Raw genomic sequence first — 19,605 nt, 5'->3', positions numbered from 1 at the left:
CTTATTTCTTCATTCCCTTGATTTTTTTATTTTCTTTTTATCGTTCATCGCTATCTTTCTTACAATGAAGCATTCGTAAGAGGACTGTCAGGGACATGGAATTTACATGCACTAGACAATGAAAGCAATAATTGTTAACGAACATTGACTACGATGTTTAAAGGAAACTTCCTTTTCTCTTTCAAGAAGCATGGCGAAATGAAAGTCGACTGGGCGAATCGATTCTCACAATGACTTCTTCAGCTCCGTATTCATCATCACTGGAGTCATCGGCATGAGTTCCCAACGTGTCTGTACTCTGAAGCTGAGGTGGAGGAACTGGTCTAATGAACTTCCTTACCTCAAGGCTCTCCCCTGCAGTAGCAGCCCCTTCAGATCTGACTGAGATAAGTGGTCGATCGTGGTTCAAAGGAACCCTTGGATACGACTGGCTATGTGAAGTCTTTGGCCGGCTTGCTCTGAAGAAGCTTCGATTTCGGAGACGAACGTCCACCTTGTGAATTCAGAGAAGGTATAATTAGAGCTGACTGCCGAGTGCAGACACACAGCTGAGACTAAGTTAAAAGAGTTTGCAATTAACTCAGCATTAGAACTCCATGCAGAGGATAAAAGAGAAAAGGAAATCCAGACCCTGTGACACAGACTTCGATATACCAGCATCCTAAAAGCTTTCGCTATCAAGAACTTTCCCAGTCAATAGTATCCAGGACTATGCAACTATAAGATAGGTGAAAAGAAATCAACTGTACCATACTGCCATAGACGCTCAGCTGCATTGCTCTGGCAGACATACTGTTTGCTTGTTGATAATCATGGCCGTGTCTATGTTGCCTAGCCTTGTAGAAATGTTCTGGCCAGCTCATAAGACCGCCATGTTCCCGACCGTGGGTTCTGAGGGGCTGATCTACCGAATGAGGAACCAATGAAGACGATCTTTGAAGAGCGCTGTCGGCTTCAAATGCCGCAACATCAAAAATAATAACCCTAGCTCTAGTCTCCACGAGATACCAGGATCCTTGATGGGAGAAACTGACAGTCCTAATACCTGTTTCCCATTAGCGTAAATAAAAGCTTTAGTTGCAAAACACTTCATGTTAGTACTTCTCTCCATGATACACTAACCATATCTTTGGTTTGCAATGGGCTCACTAATTTAGCAGTCAATAACATTGTAGCACACCATTTACAGAAGCATAATTAATATATTATGTCCAAAAATCAACGGAAACAAATTCATGACTTGGCTTCTCCTACAAAACAGCTCGGTAAGCTCAGGGGAGCACATCGTTGTTCCTAACTGATTTGTAAGCTCAGGGGAGCACATCGTTGTTCCTAACTGATTTGTGGTTATAGAAACTAACTGAGCCTTTTAAATCTTCTTTACAGTATCTAGCTAAAAAAAGTATCACTTTCTTGTGAAAAGAAAGATGTTGGCTAGGCTACTGCTACCTCATAGCTAAGGTTCTCTCTATTGAAGAGTTACAGTACATGAATCTGCAAACAGCAGTAGAAAGTTTGCATAGCTGAAGTACTGAAGAAGAAATTGCAAGAGTCAAGGGCTTCAGTATTCTGCTCAAAAGATGCCGGAATGAATCAAAAATGAGTATAATGATCTGTTGACACGCTTCCCAACAGATAATAGATTAGGTTACCTGATGTATCTGGACTTTGGAAACTAGAATTCCCATGCAAAGGCCATAGCGCCGCTGGCGATGTAATCAGTTCTTCCTCAACACCTTGTGTTTTTATAAATCCTTCTAACAAAAATCCAATGGAATGTTGGGGTACTTCTATAGTTTCTCCTCTAATGTATATAGTCATTTCTGACCTTTCGGCAACAAGAGCTCTCAGTTCTTGCATTGCCATTTTCTCAAATACTTGAGGAAGAAAGAGCTTCGCAAGAATGAGAGCACTTTCCTGCAAGTAAATATACTCAGCAATACATCCGTGATCATTCGATGAAGAATTAAATAAAATTCATGGATTATTACCAAATAGTAAAATAAGCAAACCGTCATCCAGAAAAAAGCGATATCCTTTTGGCAATGAAAAGATGTCCGTTAATCGATGACAGAGATCTTGATGCAGACATTAAGTCCTTAGAACAGATATCAGATATATGCCTCTGCAAGCTCACTAAAGGATATACATAGTAGTCATACCTGCCAGAGGAAATCTTCTACCGAAGGATCTGACTGAAGCACTGAAAGTATCTTTTCAGACTCCAGAAAGAAACAAAGAACAACAGAATCTGTGATCATGTCACAGGTACATGGTTTCCCACTCAACACTTCATACAGGCCCAGTGTACTCCCATATGTAAAAGTTGGATGCAATGAGTGCTTGTTTCTTATGCTCTTGCTACTCCACTGCCAAAGATCCACAAAAAAGCTATTAGAACAAAAGAAATAGATCTTCAACTGAATAAGTGGGAAAATCCATCTTCCCCATGCTCTATAAACTTACCTTGACTATCCCATTAGATATGAGCCAAATACCATTTGGCTTGGAGCCCTCTCTGTATAGCATCACACCACGTAGTTTCATTGTCTCCTTGGTTGTGCCTCTGAGGGGTTCACTGACCGCAGAAGGAAGAGCACCCAGCAAGGGATGCACACTAACTAGATCACTTATTTTGGGCATCTTAACTAAAGGAGGATTTCTCAGAAGTCTCTTCAAGTCGGTCTGTGTTAAAAGTTACATACTCTTGTGAGCTACGGAGTATCAAATGTCACAGCTAATGGAAGACCACTCAAATGTACCTGCACTGCATCATGGAGATGAAGCATCTCTTTCTCTTCCAATATCCCAACCTTCTCAAGATTTTTGACATAATCAATCAAATGATTCAGAACAGAATAAGTGACCTGTCTCGTTTTAACCACACGGAGAACCTGGTACAGTTTCCAATAGGAAAATCAATCAGAAATAAAGACTATCACATCAGCAGTCAATGCATACGCATCCAATATGTTTGACTAGTAAGGGAATGTTAAAAGACAGAAGAGCAAAAGATTCACACTTATTAACCTGAGGAAATGTTACACGGACGTCTTCCAGAAAATTTTTGGCTTCTTCTCCTTCTGCCTCGCTTTCATTGATGACAGTAGAAGCCACATCACTATCACCTAATGGATAGAGACCAAAGAAATTAGAACTCTTTCTGAAGGAAAACCCCATGAACAGATCTATTAGACCAATATGTCTAGGAAGCAGTGCCAACAGAAAGAGTAACACGTTCTTAGCCAGGTTTTTAGTATATGGAGAGTAAGGAGAGCATCCGGTAGTCATCAAATCAATATGCTGCATTACGGTTATGAATGCTTTCTGCTGTGTTTGACCTCCACAGTGGCAATCCACTTTTCCCAAATAAATATCTTTATAGGATCAAATTGAAGTATAGGACAAGTTGAAGAACGTATTGCATGATAACTTATAAAAACAAACCCCGTTTCTACTGGTCACATTGACTTATTGATGCTTTTGCATCATTGTGCATCATTTAGTACCATAACTTTTCTACAAGATCTAGCTACTAATGGACGTTCCATGAAGTTTTTGTTCAACCTTTTTGAGTCTCCACGTACTTCTTTAGCTTGAGTCCCCTTCATGAAGTTTCATATCCTCGTTCAGCATCCAAAGGATCATTGTCACTTGTCGGGCTGAGGGGTTACTAAAATATCCCATTTCTCTATAAATCAATAACCAAAATACCACGTTTCTCTATCAATACTAACCGATTGAACTTTCTATTTTACTGTTACATTAGAGATTTGGAACACCAAAATAAGTGTTCCCCATGTTCCGATATAGGTTCCCTTGCAGTTTGAGTTGCAGTTCCAAGCTTTTCCAGGGCCAACTAGGCATGTTACTTTCACCTGATATGTTCTTTATGATAATTCATGTTTGGAAATAAATCTCAAAATCTTTATGTGGGCATGCATCTTAATGACTAATTCATGATTTAAGTGTACATTATCTATATTGTCTTCGACATAACTTTACAATCTGTTTCTTATTCCAACTAGACAACCAAAAGAAGCTTAGCCCTATCATACCACATTCCTAACAAGGGACATTCCGCTTCTCTTTTTTGTCCGCGTGTCGGAGTCAACCATGCACTACGTAACCTTCCAGACTACCTCAGGGAAGACATCTCATTCAGATTGTGCAAAACCAACTTTTCTTTGGCGTCTTTCTTTCGTGCACATATTCATTTGGAGCTCTATTTATTCTTTAAAATGCCTATATATCAATCAATTTCGATCATTTTTGGTACACTCATTTGTGCTCATGTTGGTCCTTACTGCTCAACAATCTGATCAGTAAAATACAATTGCCTTCTTTGCACTCCAATTGCACTTGTCTTTAAGTTTAGGAAGCATCCTGCATGACATACTGTATGAAATTCCATTTCATCAGTTCCGCTGGTATAATGAAAATGGCATCTCTACCTCTCTCCATCCTTTTTATAACCCCATTGGTATTTCCTAGTCTTGCATTCTCATTATAATCTCTTAATGCATCCCACTACATATACTGTCTTGAACCTAATAAGAGAGCTCTTGAATCCCAATTTTTTCACACATTATTCAAGTTTACATTCAATCATGTTCATTTTCATCTACTAACTCATATCAGTAGCAAAAAGCATACATCAGCAGAGAAAAGGACCTAGACTGATTGTCCCTCTAGAGAACACAGACACAGAAACAAAAACTTATAGCAAAAGCTCACCTTTCTTTTCATAAAAGTTTGAATGTCATGCATCTAATTGTTTAATTTTTCTATATTCATCTTACTTGAAGTCCACCCCTACCCCTACCCCGACACCCCCCCACCCCCCACCCCTCCCCCCCCCCAAAAAAAAAAAAAAAAAAAGAAAAGAGCCTTCTCTCCCCATGACCTCAATCCTGATAATAATCTGCATTAAAACAGAATGGTATTAAACAATGATGCAGGCATTTCCCTTTCTGTCTTACCAATGCTGGATCTCATCCCCAGTATGGTAGTCACTACTATATATAATTTTTCATATTTAGTCGAGGTTCCAATCCCCATTCAGTTATTTTTCCCTTGTCTTTAATTAACTCGATAGAATTAAAGGATTAAAGATACTTTCCATTTTAATGATTACAATCATTCACAGATTGTCATAGTTTATTATCATGCACAGAGTAAGACTAGTGTATTATTTTTTGGTTGGTTGTTGTAGTAGTCAAGTGGTATCTTAGGCCAACTTCCAAGCACTAAATATAGTAATACTTGTTTCTGATCATGACTCACTAAAGTAAGTTTTCATTGATACGATAAGCTCGGGTGAACTTATCAAATTTCGAAAAAGCACTAGGATGACCACGTGCATCAAAGAATAAAAATTTATTGCTCTCACAAGTTCTCCAAATTAAAAAACTTTCAGGGCTTCTTTAAGAAAAATAAGCCATCAGTTTCGATATTTCATTAACTAATCATTAGCACTTCGAAGCCTAAGGACTGATTAAAATTATTAAACTTGAAATTTAGCTCTTCAGCTGTTCAACAGTGGATAAGAAAATGGGCTGGACAGTTGTATACGGCCTAAAATAAAAGATTACTTGCTATGATGCAGAGACTTTCTACAATATGCAGGAAATGGACAAGAGAAAGAGAACCATTTCTCAGCCAAAAGTTGAGCATTTCCCATATATGTTATACCTATAAAGTCGTGTAGTTGACGACGCGCAATTCTATGGGCACGAAGAAAGGCTGCACAAATATAACATGCAGACTCCAACCTTTCCACGGTGAAGTAGGTAACCAATTTTGGAGGACAGATGCTTTGAAGAAACCTGTAGTAATTTGGGAAATGAACATGGGACTTTAAGCCTTTCCAATCACACAGAGGCTCGTGAGAGACCATATCAATTGCTTCGTCCACTGACTGCATCAAAATGTTTGCAGTAGTTTGTTTGATCCTTCCTTCATCCAACATACCCCAGTAAGCAGCTTGGACACCTGAAATTAAGAATTGTTTAGCAATACTGGAAACATCAACATCTCAGTTCCAAAACAGCTGTCAAGTGTATTGCATTAGAACAATCTATGCAACACTAGTGCTAACAAATAATTGCCAAGCTAAAACGAGCAAAATATACAACCAAAGTACACCAGAATTTTCAACTAGAGTTGAAGCATACATTAAGGTAGAAAGTCTACAGTTTGAGAAATTAAATCAAAAAGAAAAGTACTCATCAGTGACCGTGCTTAGGATGCCTATGGACAACAATCTTTATTAAACGAAAGCGCTATTACAAAGATGACATGCCAATTAATAAAAAGTTCTCACCAAATTACTTTAACATTCCTGTTTTAAAAAAAAAATTGTAATGTCGCCAGATAAATATTAGTATACATAAATAAATTCATGCAGATATTAACACGAATCTTGCCCAGCAAAATGGCAAGATGAAGTCCTTCACTCCTCAAGGTGACATGTTGAACATTCCTCCTGAAGCTTTTATGTTTTATGGATGTGAAGCTCGTTAACTTACTATAACTAAATGCTGGCATGTAATAAGATAGATTGTATTTGCTGCAGTGGTTGAGGCGTGTCCAAAATTTCAAGAAATTGGGGTTCAAATTCCTACAAAAAAAAAATCCAAATTTACCCTTTTGAAATGGTCAAGATCTGCTCAAATTAAATTGACCAATTCATCAGTTTGACCAGTTTTGACCAGAACGCAATTATTAATTTAAGAAGAAACTGGACCACCAACCATTTTCAGGTTCAACCTATTGAACCAGCCAAACCTTCCCAGTTCTGTCAATACTATATAAACTAAGCATAATGCATACTCCGCCCTTGCAATAAAAGTTTACTGATCACTATCTAAGGCATATTAAACAGGGTTGTCTCTAACGGCTTCACTGGATAAATATGTCGACCTTTGCAGCATCAAAACCATCTGTCGAAGAGGTGAAAGCTGAAAAAGTCGTCAGCAGATATTTTCACAGTAAAAGGTGAACAAAGAAAGCAGATCATCCGCTTTTGGTTTGCCCTAGCATTAAAGCTATGTGGGTCAGAACTTTGTCACTGTTAGAAGTTGCGGGCAGCAGGTTCTGTGGGAAAGAGCTTTGGCATGAAATGTAAGAGTTACTGAAGGAAGAGAGAGTTTCATTTCCAATCCCCTCGACCATTTTTTGGCTGTTGTTGCGTTGAAAAAAGAGGAGAGTCTGTGACAGTATAGTACCCAGTTGACTCATTTCGAAGATCTCGTGTAGCGAACATTCTGTTTGGCTCCCTCAATCTCACCTATGGAAATTTTATTGATGCAGCATGCACCATTATTTATTTATTTTTATTTTTTTTGGTCGATGCAGCATGCTCCTAGTTCAACTGTTAGAATTTTCTCTCAGTTTATTTAATGCCAACCAGACAAGTCTCTTCTTTGGTCCAAACCATCCTATCCATGTTTTAATGAAAGAAATGTAAAGCATAACAAGCTTAACAAGCAACAGTGATTGCCGATACATAAGGCGATTTTGCCTCTCTTAAGTCTAAAATTAATAATGGCATGCAATGGTGAGACTCAGGTGGCTGCAGCAAAAAGTAAATGCGTTAAATGAAAAATATACCATTCAGAAGACGAATTCGTATGTCTTTCAAATTCATAGGGTCAAGATCTGCATCACTTTCAGACGCATTATGAGGGTGCACTTGTTCCCCTTCCAAATTACTTAGGCTTGCAATATATCTTTTCACAGTAGGCCAGTCAGCAGGTCCTAGTTCCTCATCATCTCCAAGATCACCAAAAGCCTCCAAAGCTTTGTTCAGCATTTCATACTTTGTGTACTCCAATATGCGTCTCTGTCACAGATACCAGAGTAAAATATGTACACCATAATGGAACAACAGACTTTTCAGCTTTGTTGAATAGAAAGGTGAAATTTACTTGACAGTTAATAGAAATTCCATGGTCAGCTAAAGCTACGGTCTGTTGCCATCTCTTATCTATGCCAGGGGACCATTTCTTCCATCTTAAAGACAATATCTCTGTTTGTAAAAGTAGACTGAAAGGCTGTCCATTTTGCTTTAGATGTCATCACTATGCATTGATTCAAGTAGATTATCAGCTCTAAGAACATCATTTTCCCATTTTTCACCCAAAAGCCGGGGAAAATCAAAACATAATAGTTGAAAATTAATTGAATGGGAAAACTATCAAGAAAAGAAAAAGTAGGAGAAGGAATCTCCACCAACTGTCAATTCATTATGGTATCATATGCTCGATAAAGTTATCTCAAATTTCAAACAATAACCATAGTCCTTATTGGTTGAAATGACAAAATAAAAAAAATGAAAATAAAAAGAGACTAAGATACTATGTTCCTTTTGTTTTTGGCCTCACGATAATAAACTGGTGAGACTAAATTTAAAATTCACCTTAGCCGATGATAGCTTGTCCATGCCAAGAAGATGCAAAACAAACTGTGTTGTTGACCCATTTATAATAAGCGTTAAGAAGACAATTCCACCAGTGAAAAAGACAAACTGCAAGAAGTAAAATCTCAAAGTTCATATCCATGTTTTTCAGAATTCATCAATTAATCGCATCTTTCTGATGTAACATACCAGAGTCCCTGTTTGAGTACTGAGAGATGCCGAGATGCCACTCGAACCCTATAAAATAACCAGAAAAGAAGAAAAGTTGTGAACAGGAGAAGGGCATTATAACTTACAAAATAGACAAATTGTGAGGATCAAGAACAAAATAAAACAAATTTTGCATATGTGGGATAATGGAGCTTTTCCTTGAATTCCACTTGAGACACTACAATTTCAGATGTTTATATCTACCATATAACAGCCTAATGTCGCATATTTATCTTTTAAAAGATACAAGACAATCAATTCAAGTAATCAAGGCCCCAATTCAACTTTACGCTAAGTTGATTGCATTTTGTGGACCTTGATAAATTTATCAAGTGTCAACTGCAGGTGCAGCGTTGAGTAATCTTTAGGCCATTATCCAATTAATTATTTGGAAAACAATCTATGACTCCATGTTTACTATTCTCTTGGCAAACTCCAGGTGGCACTTGAGCATTTTTTTATTGGTAAGATTTATGGAGCAGAACAGGTCCGGCGCACCTTCCAGGGATTGATCCCTGGAGGTGTGCCTGATCCCCAGTGCCACCCTGAGGACAACTTTTATGCTTACCCAAGTGAACCCTGTGCATTCATCCACATAAAGCTGCCACCCACACATGAACTACGTTTGTCCCCCTAATTTGGATAACTACCCTGTCACTCCGCCTCCATCTTGAACCAATTATTTGACATCAATAGCAACTTGCATCAGACAGCACACCACTGTCTCTGAATCAACGTTTTTATTTTTGACCACTATCAACAATGCTACCTCCTTTACCCCCCTATTAGTGCCAGTACTGCTGGTGTCAGTGTGGCCAGAGCAGGTGCTAATAAGGTAATGCAGAAAAAAATGAGCTGTAACCAGGGTAGGAATGGATAGAGGTAATGTTGGCAAAGCTGAAGATCTTGGAGTTGGCATGGCTGGTATTTGGTGCTTCCGCCCGTGCTGGTGAGGCTGAGGATAATGCAGCAACTGTAGTGCTGGTCCTGACTATGACGATGGAAGTTCTGGTGGTTAGACCCTGGCCTCAGTGACATTTCCGTGGTAATGGCAGAGTGATAAAAAGTGGGCAGTGATGCGAAATTGATTGCAACGGTAGTGCTGCAATGCTGAACAAAACTTCTCTAGTTGATGACAGTCAGCGGAAGGATTTTAGTTCTTTCAACAGGAGTACGTAGTCATTCATTCAGCAGGATGATATGGCCCCTGTACGTTACTCATCTAACTGGTTAGTTAAGTTTAGTTTAGACCCGGTCAAGTAGAAAAGGCCTACTTACATTACAACAGTGAGCATAATCATTTGGTTAATAAATGATTTAACTGGACTCTCATCCCCCGAGTTGTGACAGAGGTATTGTGTGATATGGGAAAGAGATGGAAAAAGAGAATTAAAACCAAAAATGCTAACTGTTTAAGACTACAGATCGGAAATGTCATGCTACAGCTGTCTGGCAAACTAATTCGACTGTTGCTGAAAAGCAACTCGAGTTCTTTACAAAGTCAATGAGTCACTCTATGTGATGGTACTTGGTTAGTACCTTATTATACACATCTCTATACAATGTAGTGGAGCATGTCGAAATCCCCAGTACATCACTTAGTAAACAAGTTTGAGTAAAATATTTCGGAATACATTGCATCCTACTTCCACATAGGACTGTAGTTAGTTGAGTGTTATGACATAAGACCGAGATGCCCTAGGTGGTTAGGTTTCCTTTCTAACAGGAAGAGACAAATAGAAGTCCTATGAGGTAATGTGCAACATGGGGTACAACTAGAAGTGCTTATACAAGAATACAACACTAGAGGTCCAAATAGTGTTTCACATTTTTATCTGATAGTTTATTGAAACTGACATGAGAGCATAATTAGACCAGAAAATCAGACGGAATGGTTTAATTGGCACCGAAGAAGAACCTCTGTTGGGAAAAACATGAGTACAAACATTCATGTTTGAAGTGTGACTATGCCACCTATGGAAGCAGGATTATTTGTGAAAGATTGAGTAATGAATACTTGCCTTAACTGAAAGGGAGAGAGACAAGGCAACAGCCCCACGCAAGCCAGACCAAGTGAGGATAGTGGCTTCTTTCCAGTCCAAACCATAGCCAAAGTAACGCAGAAATGGATATAAGACTGTGACAACTACAAGACGTGATGCTTGTACAAAAACATAAAGAAGAATGAGGTATTCCCATGAAGTTCCTGAAAGCGAGGAAAGGAAAAAGAATCCAATCAGATCCCTTGACGTGGACAAGGTTCCACCAAAAAAATAAAATAAAATAAAAAAAGGCCTTAGCTACAATAATCAGAATATTCTATACATAAGAAAAGAAGCAAAAAGAAGGTCTAATAAAATGGCATCTACAAAATTATTCTTTATATCCAATCAGCATCTCTTCCTGAAAATATTGTATTGTGAAGTTTACTTAAATCCACACTTCAAACTGGCTAATTGCTGTAGGCCCAAATAATTTTCCATATTTGAATTCCATTTAGTTCTCTTCACTTTTAAATTTATCAGATATCAGGAGATATTAATGGCTTTTTCCTATTAGATTATAATGTCCTACTTTGAACCTATGACTACTCAAGGGTTTTCAGCATATATGTTCATTCCATTCTGTTTTAAGACAGCTTGCCTGTCTGTTGTATCAGTAAATTTGACAAAGGTCCCTATTCCCCACGCCTCCAAGCATGTCTTTAAGTATTGAGTGTGAGCTCGAATTGTGTTGGAGCATAAAATTGTTGTCAGTAGAAACACTTTTAACAAGTTTTATAAATAAAGCAGCTGAACCATATATTCTTGAATATCAGTACAGAGAGGTATTTTCTTGCATCTCGTAGAGGAGTGAGTGGCTGAATGCCTGATATTCCTCAGGGTATAATGACCTTACTTGGCAGGTTAAAAAGACTTTGTTTAATTAACCGCCAAGCAGAGGTGTGGAGAGTAACGTTCTTCTCGGGACTCGTTACTGAATTTTCATCCTGTTGAAGGGGACATCAACAATGCTCAGAAACCTTGTGGAAAGGATTCGAGCAACAGGTTCAAGACTGCATGCGGGAGGTGAGCATATGCAACAAGCTGGAGGATTGGGTGGTTTCTAGAAGTAGTTCATCATTAGTTTCAGGATAGGATCACATTAAGTGATCAGTAAAAAAAAGGGGGGGCTTAAGAAGCTGAAAGGCAAGAAAATGAGGAGGAGAGAAGCAAAATAAGTTTTCATTGAAAATGGGGTCATCAAGAGAAAATGAAAAGGAGGGAAGAAAAATAGGTTTTTCATTGACGATGGGGTCATTAGGAATTTAGGTGGATAGGTTTCATCCAATCTAGGGGTTAATGAATAAAATAGCAGTTCCAGCTATTTTATAAATCAGGTAAGATGTTAACTAGATAATTCAGCCACCTCACAACTCGCCGTTAGGGCTAGTGAAAGAAACAGGAGTTGGATCTGAAACCAAAGTCAGTATAAAGCTTTTTAGTGGCGCAATGCAGTTACATGCTAGTGAAGAGCTTCTGTGGAGCTACAACTTTTCTTTATCAGCTTCCACATTACTGTGGGGGTTAACATGATCCGTTCGCCTAAATGATAACTCCATGCCCAGAGAGAATGAAAAGGAATAACTAAAAAAGTGAAGAGTGGAAGAACTCAAAAAAGCATGAGACTAAAACAAAGAAAACTCAACTCCTACCATCTTATATTATACTGATTCAAGAAGACAGATACACTTCAAGTATAGTACCAAAAATAACAGGAATAGATGCAACAGGTACCATGTTCAAAAATATCTGCATCACTGAGAACCCCTTCAGCAATTACGACTCCACTGCAGAGCAAAATATAAATAAATAGTCACTAACATTGTCAACATCATTGAGATGGAAAGTAGGTCAGTTGTGCTACAACTTTAGAGTCTTTAACATGGCGCTTTTTGCATTTTACTTTTCAACTTACAGCTCTATTTGGAGTTCAATTTTTTTAAAACTGTGGCGATGGCCATACCGGATGGCTGACAGGCACACGGTTAACCAGCTAAATGGACTAGTTTGATGTTAAGCAAGTTCTTTCCAGGCCATGTAGGATGCTTTCTTCATATATTCCATTTATTAATGTTTGTGTTACATCATACAAGGAAAACTAGCTAGTAGCATTTTCGAGGAGTTCACGACCAGTAACACCTTCAGTTGCAGATTCTTCTACCATCATTGTTGCTTATCGTAAGGATGACCTTATGCAGGGCATGCACAAGGGACATGCAATAAGAGTGCCAATTTCATTTTGTACTGCCAATACGCAAGAACAGACACTGGAAAGCAAAACAAGGACTTACCTTAAGATAAAAATCAATGTATTGGCAATGTAAGCAACCATTTCCCTGGATGGTAAAGGCAGCATTAATGTCAAAGGAAGATCAACAAATAAATCACAATACATACTCTTACGAAAACACCAGACCTCAGATTAATAAGGTGTTTACTAGTCACATCACTCTTTTAAATGCAGCATGACTGTATCTATATAACCTAAATGCGATACCAATGAAATTTTCCTTTGATAGGATACACACTATGAACAGTTGATTAGGAAGAATGCCCTGATTTTAGGGAAGATAACAACTAATCTCTGTGTTCCAAACTTCCCAGGTTGAATTTAATAGCGCAAACTCTAAAAGTGAGTACAGCAGTACTCTAACTATGTTTTGGAAGCAAATTACTGTACTCTTTTAGCCAACAAAATCGATTTTGGCAACAATCAAACTTGCTATCACCAGTTAAGGGAAAACCTAGATACCTTCTAAATACTCCATTACTTGCAATCTCCCAACCTTTTTAATTTTTGCAACTATCTCCTGATCTTTACGTTGGTTGAAAATAGAGGCTAGAAAATCGATAGGCTTTGGTTACTTTTGTGCAGGATTGAATAATCATAGATTACAGTCACTCTACTCCCACTGCCAATTCCACCTAGTCAAGCTCTCAAATATACTGTTTCCACAAGAAAGAATCCATGCATGACTATGCAAGAGTGCACTTGGTATTACATCTGATGCCACTTTAACCCATAGCAATATCTTCTAAAAGAGTAGATACAGTTTCAACTACCACAAGAACATTAAACTCCATTAAGATGAAGCGGCTCAAACAAAACAATTCTTAAAGGCTCACCAAAAGTGATGTAAACTTTCTTGACCGTCACCCTTGAAGGCGGTTTTAGCAACTGCAGCGTAGAACCTGCCAAAGTCCATCATCAAAAGAGATGTTTAGCTATAGTCGTAAGAAAGAAACTTTGCCATGGCAATTTGACTTACATTCCTAGAGTCATCACTGTCAAAACACCAGAAACATCAGCACCCTCTTGAGCCTAATAAAAACAACAGAATTTTGTCAGTTTTCTTTGCATAGCATGAAGATCTTGGAAAATTGCTTGACTAATGATTTCCATATTCATTCATTTGGCTCATCGAGACATTGGAGATAATTTGAACTATAGAAAATTAAAAGTTGATGCACATGAACAAACAAGGAAAACTTCCTTATTGACAGATGAAAAAGAAACCCCACCAGAAATTTCTAGCTTTCAGAAGATTTCAACCCCTACAGCCTGACCAGTCTTAAGCTATAACCCACAACAATGAGCCCTCTTGCAATTTCCAACAGATATTTTCAAAGTTTACTCCTACAAAGAAAGTTATCAAGCTGAGCACCAGGCATAGGTGATTGATGTCACCTGCCGACTACCGTAAATCAAAATTATCTAACAAATACACCTATAGTAAAGCAATTATATGGAAAATAAGCGAAATACATACTCATGTGGCTTTTTAAGTAGACTACAAATCCTAATATCCACAATTTCGACTTCAAGAATGGTTATTAACTGAAGGTGTGTACCAAGATATGATCATACAAGGAAGACCTGAAGATTTAATTCTTACCAGATGACAATATATTTATAAGTTCCATAAAACCAGGTGAGATAATTGCACGAACTATAGAATATATATAACGTGAGATAAGAGGAAAACAAATAAACATAGAATATAGGTCCCAACCCTGTGCTAAAGCAACTTATCGTCGTTGCAACAGCTTAAGATGAGAATGGATCAATTGAATATAAGTTCTTCCTTGGCGTATAGAATATTTACTTTCCTAACAATATGAGAACTGATCAAATAGCGGGGCGGGCCTGGCTGGGCCCAAGGTCAGGCCTAACTTTGATCCCTGTCCAACCATTTCAACAGGCACATATAAATATTCTGGCCAAAATTTTCGACATAAAGCACTCTCCCAAGCACACCCATTTGCATTTCAAGCCCTGCCGAGCATGGCCAACCACAAAGACAATGCTCAGATTTACCAGTCTCAGGCCACTGCTATGCTGATTCATTATACAAGACAAACGACACATAATTGTACTGAATATGCAACAACTTGCAGATATCAAGTGTTTGTGAAATGCAACAACAAAGCTCTCTGTTCAGGAACACTAATCCCTGCTCCCTCCATTTGTGAAGGCTTTTCAGCCCAGCTAAATGTAAGGATTATCTTAGTATCTATTCACACATACTCAGAGACACACACCCCGATAAACAACCTTAAATGTATAGCAAGAGACCCAGGAAGACTGGGTTTAAAGAACATAAAGCAGTAAGGAAAGAGGAAAATAGTGTCTCAAGCAGTCCAGTAATACGTTAGCCACACATTAGTGGAAGTCCTGATAAAGAAGACCATAAAATAATACCAGCATATATTTATAGAAAGCCACCACAACTGTTTCGGCAATCGATAGTTGATAGTTTGAGAAAATTGTTAAGGGTGTGGTACATACCGTGAAGTAAGCGATGTAGCTCACAGCCAGCGTCAAAGTAATTTCTATCACTGTATCGTTGAAAATAAACCCGAGCCATAACACAGAAATTATTCCAAAGGCAAGACCTATGCATACACTAAATGGGAGAAAGAGTCAGATAACCAAGAAAAATAGAGTTGCAGTTGTCAATGCTAATGAGATACCTACGCGCCAAGTGAGACTTCAGTTAGGAACTTTATTATGGCTGCCCAGTCATAACTCTTGCCAAGAACCATCTTAAAAAATAGCTGATAAACCACGATTGCTGTTCTGAACATGATGCAGAACAAAGTGAATTAGCAATATATCAAAAGAATAAAAAGCTTGAGTCCATCTAAAAACTTGCTTGCTATTATTCACTAGCATAATAAACACAATATGCTCGTAGATTTATAAATTGAAGTATATACCCATCATTCATCAAGGACTCTCCCTCAATAATGGTACTTAGTTTTTTGCTAGCACCAAGCTCTTTCAAGAGAGCAACTACAGCAACTGGATCAGTAGCACTCAGAAGTCCCCCAAGCAGAAGACAAGTTTTCCAATTCCAGTCGTATGGGAAAGTGAGCTGCATGATGACCGAAAGAGCCAAACTAAGTGCTTGAAACAGAAAAGGTGATCACATACATAGCAAGTGCTATTTCAGATTTGCAAGAATAGCTTCAAGCAGAATACCTTCAGGGCAGACCCAAGACAGAAAGTTGATATGAGAACACCAGGACCGGCTAGCAAAATCATTTGCACTATACACCTCTGCCCATTTGAAACAAAACTAAAAGAAATGAGAACTGTCATATTGGATGTCCAAGAAAGTGCAAGAAGGACAAATAAATCACATAAAACCTAGTTCCGACAGAAAGAGTAGGTATCATGCACAAACAAGATCATCCTTTGTGAAGTGGTTCTTCCACACTGGAGGCAACAATATGGGTCAAGGAGCCAACATTTTAACTCATGTTACCTAAATCTTAGATACGTTTTCACCAAATATTTAACAGATCAATAGACTATAAGCTCGGTCTCCTATAAGGCCTATGCAGTTCGAGATTGCATTCGATCCAAGACAGTAATAGTACTGCAAACTCCATTCTCAGTGGACCACTGCTTTCACCAACTCCATCACCACAAACCTTCACAACCACCAATTGGACTCTTATACCACCACCATTTCCATCAATGTATCATCGTTGCAACTACCGGACCGACTCCACCAACTGAATTGCTATACCACCACCTCCATCACTCTACTACCCCACAACTCCACATACACCCTTCCGATCTCTCCACTACCTTCACCTCTCCATGGTGACACTCTAATACAAATTGATAGGTGAATATTCAACTAAGATAATATCAAATCCAAGAACTCTTGGGCTAGCACAGTTATGAGCAACCATATAAGTTTATTTATTATGGTCCTACATAGAAAGGACACAGGTTGCCTCATATTTTGCCAGAACTATAAGCCCTGAGAAGTTGTACATTCACCACTGTCATAATATGAGGCTAGCCTAAGGGTACCAGTTTGAATGTGTCAACGCCCACCTAATTATAACAACTAGATGGAAATCCGCATGATTTTCACAAGAGTAGGGTAAAGACAAGCGCCATTAGTTTCAAATGAAGTCCACAAACAGGATCTCCCCAGCACAAGAAAAGGAAAGGAACAAAACCACAATGCGCCTGCTCACAAAATGTGGGCAGCCGACAAAGAAGAATGGAAAGGTGTTTTTTACAATGCCAAGGTTAACTCAAATAGACAGGAAGATGCAAAATAAGAAGTAAACCTTAATTTGATGTATTTCCATTGAAAATGAACTTTCAAAAAGAAGGGCCGGCAGGAAAACAGCCAAGAGAAGGTCAGGATCAATACTTGCCCCTGCAAGTTAACATTTTGACAAAATGTTACTGCTACATCTCAAACAATTTCCTACAAAGGAAGATTCCACCTCTCTTAGAGGCGTAAAAACCAGTTTCTCAGAAGCCTGTCCGCAAATGCATTCGGTTTCGATTTAACCCAACAAATTAAAAGCACTTACAAAGACGAATGCCATCCCCTATCTTCCCCAAGTGATGATGCGTACCATACTCTGCATAACAGTAGAAGATGGAAATATAATAGTAGCTATATGGATCAATCAGCACTTTCAGCAGTATTAGAAGAATTCAATTAACCAGACAAAGTGTGCATGAAATTCTAAAGAAGATTTTCAGAGCAAAATATGTTGCTCAAAAGTTGAGAGTGATGATCCATCCTAACATAAATAGGAAATCGGCTGTCCAAGAACTACAAATCTAAGCACCGTCATCAGAGTACAGGACAAACTAATACTAGAAGCTATCTGAATCTAGCAATCAAATCACGAAGCGCCCGCAAGAAGCCTGAGGACACTATTTCTTAATATTAAGTAAATATTATCATTCCACGCAGAGGTTTTTCTTTTAATGCATAGAGCCTCCCAGGCGTGCAATCTTAGAGCAGAAAATAACCGGAGAGAAGCACACTTGGCATCTGTGAGCTAATTAGAGTCGACATAGAAGCCACGTGCTGGCGCAAGACTAATCCCTTCCCATGTTCATGCACTAAGTATGCCAACTCGCTCCTGCCGTTATATCATCGATCGCTTTCTTCTCACATAGAAAATAGTCAAACCAAAGAGAGGAGAGGACAAACATCTAAAAGCATCATCCATAACATCCATGACAGTGATCACATGTACAGATGTAAAAATAGTTAGAGAGGACGTTAAGTTATTCCAATAGAACCGAACTTTTATCTTTGATGTTTTGCTTTCTGGATTCAGATTTCACATATGCATGATTCGATGAACTGAAAATTCAGCTGGCATTAGCAGAAGAGAGTTTACTGGAAAACAGTTGAGAATCTTAACAAGTTTTTACATTGAATAAGAATACAGATCCCGAACTATGTTTTGCAGCTTCTTATTCTCCAATTTAGCTGAAGACGCCAAATCTCCAGCAAAAATCACTTAAAAGAGAACGCTCAACCTTACCAATTTCAAGGAACAACAGACAAAAATAGTCAATCCAGTAGTTTAAATTCACAAAAGCTCGGGAAGCGTGGCAACACTAGTCTCGGCGTTGACTTTTTTTTCCCCCTTCCAAAGCTGCCTAGCGTCGCTATCCACTAAACCAGTCAAAAACAGAATCCCCGAACCCAAAAACAAACTCCGACAACTCCACGCCCCCAGAACGCAACGGGAGGGGAAGGTAAAAGGAGAAACGGAATGGCGAAATCGAACCTATGGATCCGAGAGCAATGCCGAGGACTAGGAGAGCGACGGTGTAAGGCACCCGCGTGCCGCGGACGAGATGCCGGCAAGCGATCCCGAGCACCAGGCAGAGCCCGACGAAGATGACGGCGTCCGTCGGTTTGGAGGAGCTGCTGCTCTCGGCCTCGGCCAGAATCCGGAAGGGAAGCAGCAGCTCCCCCTCCTCCTCCGCGAGAGCAGCCATTCGGAGGAAGAGAGAGAGAGAGAGAGAGAGAGAGAGAGAGAGAGAGAGAGAGCCGATCAGTGGGACGAGGTCGGACGGAGCTCGGAGATTCGTCTCCCTCCTATCTTCTCCTCCTTCGTTCCTTCCTTCCTTCCTTCTTCTCGCTGGCGATGGCTAATGAGGAGCGCGCGGTGGTCAACTTGCGGGGGGAGTGAGAATCTCGTGGAGTACACATGCACGGTGGCGCAACCAGTACCACTAGAGAAGACTTTTCAAACAAGGCGAAAAGCGAGAGGCGGAAGGGGGAACGACAGCGACGGGGACAGCGACACGTGGTGCTGGCGGTTTCCGACTCGGGAGGCGACGGTCCTCGACCGTCGCTCCTCCGGCTCTTTGGCTGCGTTGGCCTGCCTGACCACAACTCCCCGTCAAAAAAAAAAAATCATCCCGCGGGTACGTGGCGTCCGGTGATTTCTCCTGAATTTTGTTACTCGATCGGGAATTTTTTCCTTCCTGTTTTTTTTTTTTTTCCGTTAGTAAGTAAGTAATTCTAAACCATTTTTCGAGTGGTAGTATATGCAAATTTCCCCGTAGAATCCAAATGTGTTTTCCTTACGAAATATTAGCCCATCGGGGTGTTTCGAGACGCTTTGCGAACAAAACCC

General features: G+C 39.3%; 1 protein-coding gene across 4 annotated transcripts; it reads right to left on the bottom strand.

The window, feature by feature from the left end:
* Nucleotides 1-34: 34 nt before the first annotated feature.
* On the bottom strand, nucleotides 35-19,088 carry LOC115739906 (sodium/hydrogen exchanger 8-like). 4 transcript variants are annotated; one of them, XM_048279459.1, is made up of 24 exons: nucleotides 19,000-19,079; nucleotides 18,748-18,969; nucleotides 17,524-17,574; nucleotides 17,272-17,363; nucleotides 16,160-16,237; nucleotides 15,895-16,052; nucleotides 15,653-15,754; nucleotides 15,464-15,581; nucleotides 13,944-13,996; nucleotides 13,801-13,866; nucleotides 12,966-13,010; nucleotides 12,409-12,461; nucleotides 10,654-10,838; nucleotides 8,612-8,659; nucleotides 8,423-8,530; nucleotides 7,615-7,846; nucleotides 5,695-5,994; nucleotides 3,031-3,128; nucleotides 2,763-2,894; nucleotides 2,467-2,685; nucleotides 2,163-2,369; nucleotides 1,653-1,917; nucleotides 750-1,045; nucleotides 35-493 (listed from the first exon to the last, which is right to left on the bottom strand). In XM_048279459.1, the coding sequence occupies exons 2-24, from the start codon at nucleotides 18,959-18,961 to the stop codon at nucleotides 182-184; spliced, it is 3,432 nt and encodes a 1,143-aa protein (XP_048135416.1). In that variant the 5' UTR covers nucleotides 18,962-18,969; nucleotides 19,000-19,079; the 3' UTR covers nucleotides 35-181. The 4 variants fall into 4 exon arrangements, with proteins under 4 accessions (XP_048135416.1, XP_030529064.1, XP_030529065.1 ...); XM_030673204.2 differs by having other exon boundaries at nucleotides 18,748-18,983; nucleotides 19,014-19,075; XM_030673205.2 differs by having other exon boundaries at nucleotides 18,748-19,088.
* Between the last annotated feature and the right edge of the window lie 517 nt (nucleotides 19,089-19,605).

Source organism: Rhodamnia argentea, chromosome 5, assembly GCF_020921035.1.
Source record: "Rhodamnia argentea isolate NSW1041297 chromosome 5, ASM2092103v1, whole genome shotgun sequence".
In the NCBI taxonomy this organism is placed as follows: domain Eukaryota; kingdom Viridiplantae; phylum Streptophyta; class Magnoliopsida; order Myrtales; family Myrtaceae; genus Rhodamnia; species Rhodamnia argentea.
The sequence above is the reverse complement of the archived record's forward strand: the minus strand, read 5'-3'. Positions and strand labels throughout refer to the sequence as shown.